Below are 13,093 nucleotides of genomic sequence, written 5' to 3'. Positions count from 1 at the left end.
TCTGCGGGGAACTGGACACAAGCTTCTGCGCAGCTCGAGGAGTCAGCCGCCTGGTTCGCCGTCCCGCAGGTAGCGAAACTCGGTGAAGTTAAAGCTGTACGCTGGGACGTTTTAAGTCTGAGGTGCCGGTCTCCGTGGCGGTGTTAATGCTGCTCTGAAAAGCGCCCTCGCCCTTCAGAAATGAGGCTGTCAGAAGTCATCATTGTTCCTAAAAAACCATGCGCCGTTCTTCCTGAGGTGCTAGTAGAGTGGGCGGTTGTTTTTCCTTTCTTCATTGCATGTGCATCATACGTGTGAGACAAACCTTTAGCGGACATGCATGTTGTCACAATTTACTCTTCCACTAGGGAAAAGTTAAAATATAAAAGCTCTTTGCTTTTGCTTCCATATTCATATCTTCAGAGTGCATTAAGTATCCTCAAGGTAATATGCATCACCCTGCCTCCAGAACTTATATTTGTTTTCTTGGCAGTTTTATGTCCCCAGATGTTCGAGTTAAAGGTATTTCTCTGGTGGTGCAAACGAGTTTATTCAGTAAAAGTAATTAGAGTCAAACTTAATCCCAGAGGTTTTTTTTTTAATTGAAGTTTTGAATTTTAACTTTGTATGTGTATAATCACAGAGGTAAGATTTTTCAAAGATCTTGCAGAACACCGAGAAGCTTTAGAAGGAAAAAAGTAAGCAAGAAAGATGTGTGGAGGAATAAGCAGAACCAGACAGAAGTCCCTTTGTTTTTCTGTTACGATGTTAGAGAGAATGCAGGGGTTTTTTTCCAACAAGTATGTTTGTGTTAAATATCTCAGAACTAATGTATACAATCTATACATCCAGTATATGTGACCGTTAGACTAATTTTAGTCAGTTGTTGAAAGCAAAAGTCCATTTCTGGTAGGTTGAATAAACTAAGCCATTACTAAATGTCATCTGCCAGAATTCCAAGGTAACACTGCTGTACCACAGTGTTTTTACAGCCTTGTGTTATGCCCAAGGCTTTAATGTTTCTCCAGAATTTAAGGCTAGAGGGAAGCCATAGTGGCTGTTTTGTACAAACAACACCAAAGATCCTTCTTTTAGGGGTAATAAAACTAAAATGTCAGCTCCATGGATAGGTTAATGTTATTACGTGGGGTGAAGTTTAGGATTTTTTTCCCCCTTATTCTGATTTAGAATCAGATGCTGTCATTACTATAGTTTCCTTTAGGAAATACCTTTAGGGACAAAGTTAAGTAGTAAGATAAGTTTTTTCCTTCCTTATTAATTCTGTTTATTTTTCAGTGAAAGTCAGGGTGCTCTTACAACATAAGTAATACATGATCAGGTTAGTATTTGTATGTATTAGTTTCTGTTAAACCCAACAAAGTTACTTCTGTTCTTGGATCAATTAGGCTAAGATTAATAACAGCCACTTCTAGCATCACATTTGAAGTTGTGGTGTGGCTTGTGGAAACAAGTAGACAGGAAGTAGAGTTATGATGCTCTTTACTGTTTTATGTTTAATTTCTTTGGTTTGTCTTCAGTGTTGCTTTAGATGAGACGTTGTTCCTCGGGGATTTAAAAATGGCATTATTAAGCATTTGAAGGATTTCTGAACGTAGGAGTTTTGGGGCTGGGTTGCTGGGTCCGAGCTTCTGTTTAAGAAATAGTCTTAATGATTTGGATCACTTGCTTTGTACTTTTTCCTGTGGTTGAAAGAAGACTGTATCCTGTAGATCCTTCCAATCCTGTAGCTGGATCGAGTGTGCGTGCTCACTTGAGGCTTTATCCGTGGCACGGTTAGGAGCCAGCTGAATTAGTTCTAGCGGTGGCAACTTGCTTCTGGTGCTTCTAACATCAAGGAGGGTTATTACAAAGTCCTCATGGTAGGTGATTAGCACACGTGCAATAATGTGATGGTTCCAGGAGGTAGCATGATTGCTGTGTGCCTGTGCTCAGAGCCGCTGCCTATGTATATGCAGAGCGTGTATGATGCCTCCCAGGTGCAGCGAATGCAGAGTGCAAGTAGCTGCTGTGATACTTGCCTATAGGAAGGTTTGAAATACATCTGAGGTATAGTGAAATGTAATTTTGTGAGTATCAGTTTGAAGTCAGTGTTATGGTTTATACTGAGATACAAAATAATATGCCAGGCTATTGTGGGATAGTGTTTTTATGGATTTTTCTTAGGCAACCTTTAGCAGCGTAGGAAAGCATAGGTTTCTTAGAACATAAGCCACATTGGGAGCTTCCAAGCCACTGATTTTGGTCTACTTTAAAGCACTATCACCTTATTGGAAGAAAAGCATTGAATGAATAGGACAAAAAAGGTAATCTGATCTTTGTTCTTAAAATCTTAAAGGGCTTTTCTTGCTGGGCTTTTTAAATACCTAATTTAATTGTACTTTGTTCTCTAAGAAAGGCTCTGAGTTTCCTATAAAGTCTTTACAGTGCTGCTACCATGGACACAAAACTGTTGGACTGGTTATTCGTTTTACAAGGAGCTGTAGTTCCTCAAAGTATATGCGTTCAAACCTGTTACTTTGATTGATATATGGGAATAACAATTCTTGGTTTTTTTTTCCTTTCATTTCACATTTGAATGCTACTATTGAAGCTTTAGCCTTCTGCCAAGAAGCCTAGAGGCAGCCCTCTGAGGTAAGCTACCACAAACTCATTTTTGAGAACTCTTATTTTGTAATGGTGAAGTGTTACAACATGCCAGACTTGAAATGGACTGTAAGAAGGATTTGTCTAAAACATGTGATCACTTACATATTGTTTCTGCAATAAAATGCGGCAAGTTTTAGTAAGATACAAATTTTTCTTTCTTCTGGATAATGTTAATTGTAAAGTCAGTCAGTGGCTCTACACAGAGAAATTGCAAAAAACACCCACAATTTAAGACACTATTCAAATTGCATAGTTGAGAGATTGTTTTCCATAAAGTAATTGACATAAAAATATTCTGATAAAACGTACATGCAGGGAACACATTTTCGCCTGGTTGAATGCTATCTGCTTAAAACAACTAAATTTTGAAGTCAGGAGCTCTGTGTTTCTTAAGTTTCTTGTTCAGGGCACAATATTACCTTTTATACTTTAGCTCATTTGGATCAAAACATCACCCCAAATTTTTACAATACTTTTGTATGAGGAGGATGCTTAGCAGTACCCTCAGCATTAAAGATATGACTAAAGGGTAAACACACACATTCAGGAATAAAAAGATCAATGGAGGGATATTTAGAAATGGCTGTTTCTAAATAATCTTGTGAACAGGCATCCTAAAAATCAAATTAATAGTTCCTGGTCTGTGCAGTGGGATTTTTTTTACATAGCATTCTAAATAGGTTCTTTGGCAGTGTAACTTAATGATAGTTCCTATATATAAAAATCTATCTACAAATAGTTGCCGGACTTGTTACACCAGTGTGCTACCAATCCAGTAGATAAATATTTGAATTGCCTGAGTATGATGAAGCTTGTATAAATAGATGATTCATTTCCCATAGAGAAAACAATGTCTCCCTTCTCACATGCTCATATGCCTCAGATTTCTTAAAAATACAAGCTCTTTTTTTTTGTTTTGTTTTGTTTGGTGTAATCCCCAGTAAAATTAGTTCTGTGGTCATTAGGGCTTTATCAGCGTAATCTCACTTGTTGAATTAAGGATGATACAGTTCCTTTGTGCATACTAAATAGTGAATGTGAGAAGATACAGTTTATACTCGAGGTTTAGTGTGATTCTTCAAATACTTACAGAACGATTCAAGTTGAGATGTAGTACTTTGAGCTGCTTCTGCTACTCAACTTGTGAGCACACCAGCTAGTGCCACATGAGAATTTTATCAGATGTGTCACCTGTAAAGAGAAAGAAAGAGAGGAGTCAGAATTCAGGTTGAAAGGTATGATTTTTAGAGAAGCCTTTAGTTTTCAAATGCAGTGATGAAATCAGGTTATGAAACAATCTTAGCCTTTGTAACTTTATATGAAATGTTCCTTGTGAGGTGGTCCATTTCCTTAAGAATTGAAGGGTTACGTTGAGATTTTCAAATTCATATGTATATAAATTTATAATTTATATACATGTAGTCCAAGATCACTAGAAATTGTGTCACTGCTAGCCTCATGAGTGTGGAAAGAAGGATCCGTTTGTCATAATGTCATTGTCAGCTTCTTGCAACAGGTGTGGCATTTTCTGATTTTCTGTGAGTGTCTTGACATTCTCTGCTCTTTACCTGTGCAACTGTTATAAAGAGATGCTAGAGGACTAAGATGGAATTATGGATTGAGCAGGTTGTATTGTCAGATGGATGTTGTCCCCCAGGTTATTTTCATTTATATCTTGTTTTGTCCACCTTTGTGACAGCTCTTCACCGGAAACTTTTCTTGTGAAAGGCTGTTGCAAGAAGTGCTGTTACTGCTTGGTCTGAGATGCAATAAAAGAGGTTCTAAGTAATACAGGCCTAGAGATCTTTACCACAAAAATTCCTATTTGCAAGAAATGGTCTCTTAGTTCTGTCTGAAAGAGCAGAGGCTGAACAATTGCATATACCGAATGTTCAGGACAGTAAAGCTTCATGTACATTATTTCAGGTATAGACTTGGTTCAAGACATTAATTTTTATAGTCTTTCTGAATAATTAATTTATTTCCATGTTGTCATCTGCCCAGGTTCATGAGAATTACTTAATAATCCAAGAAGGATCAGAGCAATGCTTGTACAGGATACTGACTCTTTCAGTCTGGCACAATAGTTTACGTAAAATGCTTAAGTGTAGCATTATAGCTAGAAGATTAGCTGATCAGGAATAGGCTTTATTAGCAAGTTCTGAAATGTCTCCTCTGCTTCTTCTGTGTCCGTTTGGGCCCTGAGGTAACTACAAAATATGGATTTTTGCTCTATTGTCATTAGTAGTTTACAGGAACTAGGAAATGTTCTATGACAGCAAGAGATCAGGTTTGAGACTTGTGACTAAAGGCGGTGATACCAAACCCAGCTTAGAGCAGTGCTCGCTTCATTAGTCTCTTTGTCTTCTTGTCGTTACATATTTCGGCTTGTCAGATTGGGAAGCACCTACAGTTACGAACATATCATTGTACTACTATGGAAGGTTATCTGGGCAAGCCTGTACGCTCCTCTGGTGTTCAGCATTGACAAGATTGCTGCAGTCTGACAGTTCCCAAGTGCTCTCCTAGAAGATTATTCTGATAATTGATCTGTTCCTTTCCAAGTAGAATGCCATGCTTACCGTTTCTGTTGAAAACCAGACATTGGCTGGGTTATTTGGTGGACACCACTTATCTTCAATAGAATCACTAGTGGGATTCGAAGAACATTATGATCGGTGGAACTGCAAGACAAGACTAGTCCTTGACTTAAAATTTTGCTTTGACAATGACAGCTCAAGCAGAAGGAGTTGTAATATACTTAGTTGACTTAATCATGCTCTTGAGCAGCCTAGACATGGCATAGGATCAGGAACAAGTACCTCCCTTCTGGCTGTACATCGCTGCAGTTCAGAGTCTGGATGTCACAAGTTCTGCTGTATAGTTTATGTAGTTATTTTCAGTTGTCTTCTGTCCAGAATTATCGGTGTTTTTTTAAGAGTCTGATATGCTTCTGCAGTCATAAAAGCTATGCCACTAAAAAGGACTATCAAGCTGTCACCTGACCTTGTTCTGGGTGCTTTACCTCACTTTATGGTGTACCCTACATGGAGGACAAACAGTTGATAGCTTGAAAAAAGCAGAGGTTTTAATTATATTTGGTCAATGGGGAGCGTAGTTACTTTCATAACAATAACTAATTAAATAAATAAGTTTCTTGTTATGTGATGTAACTTACTGGCAGTCAGGGCTTATCTGACCAGAGCCCAAACAGTATCATCTGTCCATGTCAAGTTATTACAGTATCCCAAATGTGCAAGTAATCCACTCATATCTAGAACGTTTTGCACTGATTTGCCTACTAGATCTGATGGTGTGTTGTAGAATAGTATTTCAAGAGGTAATGCATTCGTGCAGCTGTGATTTCGTCTTTCCACAATCCTGAAGAGACTGCAATTTACCAGACTCTGTATTCCATCAAGTGTTCAAAAAGAGCATGCTTACTTACCTGATAGTGACTCTGATCCTTCAGGATGTTTATCATCTTCAGGAATCCTACCAGCCACCTCCCAAACCTGTTTTTGAAATTTTCTGCTAACACAGGCTTTCAGAATTGGGTGGAGCTGGAGTCATGCTTCCATTTATGCAGTGTAGGGTTCTGAGGATTCCTGCAGCATATGCAGAGCTCCAGCAGCTATTGCTGTTTAAAAGACTTAGGAGTTCACACATGTGAAACATCTGTGCGCTCTCTGCAAGTTCTGTAATGGCTGCAGTGTTATAAGAAAAGTATCTGTTGTTTATGTACTGAGTTTCACTACCATAAATACTGTTTTGGGTTAATGAGATATGACTTCTTTTCACCGGTAAGTATATGACTAACTTTTAAGTTTTATAATTTTATTGAAGATCAGGCTGTATACAACTATTTACTGTAAAACACATCAGTCTGGTATTACGGATAATCATGTTGTCTTTTTGTTCAAGTAAAATAGCAGAATTATTTCTTGAAATGCATTAGAAGTATTACAGACCTCTTCAACCCATTGTACAAATATTGATGCCAAATAGTCTCAAAACCTCTGAGGAAAATGCCTTGTATTATTTTTCATCTTGGATTTTGCAAAACTGGAAATGGAAGAGATTAAAGGATCTCAGGATCTGGGAAGCATTTGTATCTGGATTTCAAGTTGAGTATCCTCCACTTGGATAAATTCATGCTCTTGTTACAAGTTGTCTTTTATCTAATATGGATGCAATTATTAGGTCTCAAACAAGAGCATTTGCATTTCAGGGAATGGAAGCAGCTTTTTTGTTCTTCCTTCCTCTGTGTGTTAAAGGATGCTTTTTGCACAGCACCTCTTTTGCTAAATCTGCTCTTTCCCCACATTAGATGCATAGTGAGAGAGTCAGTGACATACGGAGGAGGAGAGGAAGTAACAAAATTGGTGTATTCATGTGAGAAAGTACTTGTGATATAAGAGGAGTGGGACATGTACACACACACACCCAGGCTAAGCAGAAACATCTGACCAGATTTTTAGGTTGGCTGGATGCTATCCACTTACCAGTGATTTCGGAAATGGTACTTTAACAAAAGAAATGTGGTTACAAGTCCTTTTGGGGACTTGTAATAATAATGAGCTTCAGGGAAGTTAGAGCAAGAACTTTTTGACTGTTTGGAGAAATATGTCTCAATTCAAGTTTGTATTCTGTTGAATTTAATGAAAACCCTTTATACTTGCTGTTGCAGCATCAGTGGGTATTAGTGCATCATTTTGTCAGCAGAAAGTTGTTTTTCTGGAAACAGCTATTAAGGCATCATGTACTGGTCTGCACTGGATTCTACTGGGCAAAGCCACTGACTCTTAATGACCTCTGTCTGGCAGCCAGGAAAGCAATAGGGAATGGAAAATACCAGTATAAAAAGAGAACCAGGAAAAAGGGAGCAGACTGCTTTTTAAAGGTATGATTTCTAAGCCTAAAAACCATTGTGGTTTAAAAAAAGTTTAAATCCTCAGAACTCAGAGCTTCATTTTTTTCCCCTCAAGGACAATGACTGAAACTTGGTAAAGTCACGGGAACAAAAGATACTCAAAGAAGGAATCATGTTTAGGTGTTTGGGAGGCACAGGAGGATTTCTGTGAATCTGACATGCTTCTTAACAATAAAGTATACGCATGGACGTTTGAGTGGTTCCCTTACAGATCATTTTTATTTACTCCAGTCTCCAAAAGGTCTATCTTCAAGATAACAAAACGTAAGTGGAGAGGCAACATGCGAAGCATGCCTTAGTGGAATACAGGAAGCCTCAGGAAAATTCCCTCAGACCACAGTGTTTTCTTTCTCCTGTTTTCAGTTCATCGTTCCTCTTTTCCATCTTCCTTTCCCTTTTTGACTCTCAAAAAGGTTCCTTTTCCCCAGAAGTCATACGAATGCAGTGAAAGGAAGAAAGGTGGGTTGGGTTAGTATAGTTTCATGTTCGAGTACACTATATATGTATGATGCGAGTGAGCTGGCTGGATAGAAGCAGATGCTTTCCTTCCTTATTCTGTTTAATGTCAAGGGCAATTGAACTGCAGAGGCTCACCTCCCAAAGAGGTGTTGGAAATTATCAACTCTATTCCTGAAGAGTATAATTATAGAGGTTTTTTTTTATATATAAAATATCTGCTGTTCAGACCTGATTAGGCTTGCACGTGCAGACTATCCCAGAGCAGGATTCATAACTGATAATGAAGTTGTTTCTGTAGGTTTGTAACATCTGCTGGTCTCAGTTCCAGTGGAGAATGACTGAGATACTTAAGAGGAAATGTGAGAATGCTTTTAGTTGTTATTTTTTTTTAAACTAACCTCCAGGAAGAACACTTCCTAATTCTCAGTTGTTATTTGACTTCAAAGTTGTTTATCCCTATTATCAAAAATTGTAGTTGTTTTTTAAAATTTACTAAAGCAAGATCACCTATTCCTGTTACTCCCTCAAACTCCTTTTCCAATTGTGCCATGCTCATAGTTTCAGGAGTTTGTTACAAAGGTTTGGTGGGAGAGTATACTGTTATTTTTTTTTCTTCTGTATTCATTGAATTATTATTAATATCTATATTATAAGAATCTGACATTCATGTGGGCTTTATAGGATATAATTTAAAGCTTGCAAAGTTTTGTTGTCGGCAGTTTGAACTGCTGTGCTTTCTTTGTGGTGTATACTGTTTTCCATTTGGTTCCTCAAGCATTCTAAGAAACCTGATCTTGTTTCTTATGTGCAGATTTTGAAATGAAGTTTTATACCTGTGTGGCAAAGCCAAGAGTATGGCAGTAACACTAATGTTGGTACATCATAAATCTTAAAATTCTCTTTTGGAGCCTTGAATCTCTCTCCTGACAAGCTAACAAATCTAATGATCAGTCGGAGAATTAAGGCATTGTGGCAATCCCATCGTTAAAAAACTTCTTTCCCATTGTGAAAATCCCATTTGCTTTTTAGTCCATTTTTAAAATAACTATTTCTGTTGCTGCTTTCTAGCTTAACAAATGGCGGCGCAGTGCATGACAAAGGTGGAGCTGACTGTTGCCTGCACCAATCTCTTGGATAAAGATGTTGGTTCCAAGTCAGACCCACTGTGTGTGCTTCTCCAGAACACGAGTGGTCAGCAGTGGTATGAGGTACAGTGTGATGAATCTGCTGAAAATATAGTCTAACTTGTTGGACCTTTTAAAACACTGGAGTGTATGATTTCATTAAAATATTTTAAGTATATACCAGCACCTCTGCATACTTTTTGTTAGATTATGTCTATAATAGTTATACAGGTAGCACACTAATAGTTGTTTTCTCATAAATACTTACACCTGTGATTTTTAACACTGTTCTGCCAGCCCCCCCATGTATGGACCAACAGAAGAAGCCTTCCAAGCACTTAAATGTGCTTTTATAAATACAGTACTCCAAAACTAGGGTCTCATCCTGGATTTGACAATGTACCATTTTTATGTTGTCTTCCCTATGGAGGAATAGATGCTCCTTACAGGGAGCAAAGAAATATCTCTGACTTAGGGCAGTGGGTTTTATAATATAATGTGGTTATTTATATTTGATGAAGTTTTTGTAGGAAGATATGGCTTTATATTTTATACTAAGAAGAACTTTTGAAAGTCTTTAATACTATGTTATTTGATTTGAGTGCTTGTTTGGTTGATGAAATACTGGATAAAGTGATATCTTTCTAACTGCAGGTTGCTCGCACAGAAAGAGTTAAGAATTCCTTGAACCCAAAGTTTGCCAAGAAATTCCTAATTGATTACTATTTTGAGCTTGTTCAGAAGCTTAAATTTGGAATATATGACATCGATAACAAAACCTTTGATCTGAATGATGATGACTTCTTAGGAGAAGTTGAATGTACACTGGGACAAGTAAGTATGCAGATAATTTCCCTTAGAATTAAGAAAATACAAGTTAATGCAAGTCATAACCACTTGTATCTTAAATTTATTACTATGTTCTTGTGTAGTTGGGGTGCTCTTAAGTTGAATAGGATTCCTTTCATTTGTTTTTTCATGCCTCAGTTCAGTGTATATAAATTTTATTTGCAAAAGGTCTTGAGATGATGCCCTGAAATGTGCTCTAGAATGGTGATTATCCAGATTGCTGTCTGAAAGTAAGTGGACTGTCAATGAGCACAAAGTAGTAATTGCTGTTCAGTTGCTCTAATATTTAAATTCTTATTTTTATGCTGCATAAAAAGAGAATTGGTGTATAGCAACCTAAGAGTGTTCACAAGGGCCATGTTAACCTTGTAATTTGCTTTCCGCTCAAGGCAAGCAGTGACTCTCGTTCTGCCTACTGTTGATTTCACTCCCATTTCCCTGTCAAATTCTGCTGTTGGTGCCATCACAATTGGGCAGCTTATTTTTTAACTTGTTCTTTCTAATAGAGCCTTCAAAGGCACTTCTTCTCAGGAGAGTCTTGGGATTTTTCTTCCCCTGTGTCTAAAGTAATTTTATTTACATGCATTATGAAGATGGAGGCATTGTGAAATGAAATTCAGTAACAATTTAAGATTAATATTCATTCTTAAAGTAAAGAAGGACCTGTAGAACAAGTAGACACACTTCTGAGAAAGCATTGCCTGAAGACGATAAAATAAAAGCAACTAGAAACACTACAGGGGGAAGGCTGATGTTTGTTTGCATGACATGCAGTGTGTTTATAAATCTGTTCGCTGAAGCCATTCATGAAACGTGGCTTGCATGTGTTTGAATGGTATGTGTGAAAATCTTCAGAACAATTTGAGACCTGAGCTTAAGGTATAATCTTTGTCTATGTATGTGTATCATGGTATTACAAGACATTTTGTTTCGTATTGCTCCTGAAACTCTGCATGTGTTCATCTGCCTATGTATTATAAAATTTTGAAGTGTATCAAGTATTACCTATTTATTTAGAGGAGATCATGGGAAGTAAGTGATATGCTGTCATCTTCATGATGAAGGAAACATTCACAAAATGAAAATACCTCATTATCTCATTTCATTCCTTTGAAAATCTGTTCCATTGCACTAATAATGCTTGATACTCATATTTTGTCTTGACAGATAGTTTCTAGCAGGACTCTAACAAAACCATTAGTACTTAAAAATGGCAGACCTGCTGGAAGAGGAAGTATTACGGTAAGACAATTAAGACAATAAATCTCTTCAGTGTTTATCCTTAAATGTTTTTTTGGTTTTTGTTTTTTGTTTTTTTTTTTTTTTTTAGTTAGTAACCTGAACACAGTGTGTCTAATCTACAGTGCTGTAAAAAGTATTTTAAAGCATTCTTTTTTTTCTTCACTGTATTTCTTTGTCATCCAAAAGGAGAGCAGCCCACCCTCTGCATCTATAAGTCTCATGGCGTCCATCACAATAATTAGGACATCCTATGTGCTACTGTTTGGGCAGTATCTTTAATTGTCAGTGTCATCATCTAGTGAATCCCAGTGTCAAATCAAATTGTTCCTCCCTCCCCACACCCCATTTTTTAATGCTTCATTTGTGAGTAAAGATTTATTTTTTTTTAATGGACTGGTCATAAGCATGTTGCGAATATGTGAAAACTGTGTAGTTCCTGAATACAAAATAAGTATTTTATTTTGTTTGCCTATCTAGATTACAGCAGAAGAAGTGAAGGATAACAGGGTGGTTGTATTGGAAGTAGAAGCAAGGAAACTGGACAATAAGGTATTTAAGTGATTGCTGTCTTTGATAAAGTAGTAAAATCAGAATCTTGTTAGAACAGGAAACATTAAAATGTTCTTTCTTATTTTTTGCTGAAATAAGAAAAGTCTTAACAGATTTAATTACACTGAAAAAGAAATTGAGGAAAGATTGCTTCAGAGTAACTTCCATTGACTGTTTTAAGATGAATTATAACCTATGACAAGTACATTGCAGGGTTATTCTGTGAATAGCATGCTTCCATTTAAATGTAAATATTTACATTTAATCATAAAGATAAGGAAGTTTTGGTATATCTGTTTCTTTGAATAGATGTATAAGTGATCACCTGTTGGCACTCTCAGATAAATGGTAGAGAGTGTACTTGAAATGTATAAATCTGTTACGCTAAATATTTTGGGGCTGGCTAAAAATACCATATTTAGAAAGACTTTTAAAAACAAAAACAAAAAAAAAAACCAACAAAAAAAAAACCTTACCATTTTTCCCAGTTGATTTAGTGAAACTTTTTTGAACTGGAGAAATCCTTAGTTTTCCTGACTATGTGTCATAGTACTTATTAGTATAAGTATTCTTTTGCTTGAACTGTCAGGTATTTCGTATGTGGACACTGCAGAACTTTTATCCTAAATTGACAGACGTGCTCCATTTTCTTCCTTTCTTTCACAGGTGGTAATATAATCAGACTTGCATTTTTTTCATCTAAAGCTTTTGTTCCCTGAATATTTAGTTTACTTTTTGTTAATCTAAGTGCATTTTAACTAGCATTTAATGGCATTCATGCCGCAGGCTGTTCTGGGATAATTACATGTTCTTTAAATGCAGGATTTTTTTGGAAAGTCGGATCCTTATCTGGAATTCCACAAGCAGACTGGAGATGGAAACTGGGTGATGGTTCACAGAACAGAGGTAGGATATTTTCAGTCAACAACCTAGAGATTAAGGTTACTTGACTTCCAGTGTGTCACAGCACTAGAGGTACAGTACCGTACAAAAAGAGGAGAATGGTCTGGTGGTTGATATGCAAACCAGTTAGAAATCACCACAGCACTTCCACTGATTTTCTGGTAGGACGAGAAGTCTACCTTACTCTGATTCTGGTTTATGCCATCCTATTTTAAAGGAATATACTTTTTTTAAAAAAACAAAACAAAAAACAAAACAAAAAAACCAAAACCAAACCCAACAAACTTTCTGCAATCCAGAGGAAAACAAATGTTTTGAAAAGGTACTGCGTACTCAAACAGGGACATCTGTCGCAGTGCTACTCTGAGGTTATAACTTGGGCATTCCT

The 13,093-nt window shown here is 36.9% G+C and overlaps 1 protein-coding gene across 4 annotated transcripts in view; it reads left to right on the top strand.

The window, feature by feature from the left end:
• Positions 1-13,093, top strand: part of CPNE3 (copine 3) — a 30,852-nt gene continuing 17,759 nt past the window's right edge. For 2 of the 4 annotated variants that reach the window (XM_035891179.1, XM_035891177.1), the window contains exons 1-7: positions 1-69; positions 2,591-2,631; positions 9,107-9,246; positions 9,817-9,996; positions 11,179-11,253; positions 11,731-11,802; positions 12,625-12,708. In XM_035891179.1, the coding sequence (XP_035747072.1) occupies positions 9,115-9,246; positions 9,817-9,996; positions 11,179-11,253; positions 11,731-11,802; positions 12,625-12,708 (543 nt within the window). In that variant the 5' untranslated portion in view covers positions 1-69; positions 2,591-2,631; positions 9,107-9,114. Of the gene's footprint in view, positions 70-1,301; positions 1,319-2,590; positions 2,632-9,106; positions 9,247-9,816; positions 9,997-11,178; positions 11,254-11,730; positions 11,803-12,624; positions 12,709-13,093 lie in introns of those variants that run through there. The other 2 variants (XM_035891178.1, XM_009635561.2) reach the window with 2 other exon arrangements.

Source organism: Egretta garzetta, unplaced genomic scaffold (assembly GCF_000687185.1).
Source record: "Egretta garzetta isolate BGI_Z169 unplaced genomic scaffold, ASM68718v1 scaffold453, whole genome shotgun sequence".
Taxonomy (NCBI): Eukaryota; Metazoa; Chordata; class Aves; order Pelecaniformes; family Ardeidae; genus Egretta; species Egretta garzetta.
Note: the sequence above shows the minus strand (reverse complement) of the source record. Positions and strands in the feature narration are given on the sequence as shown.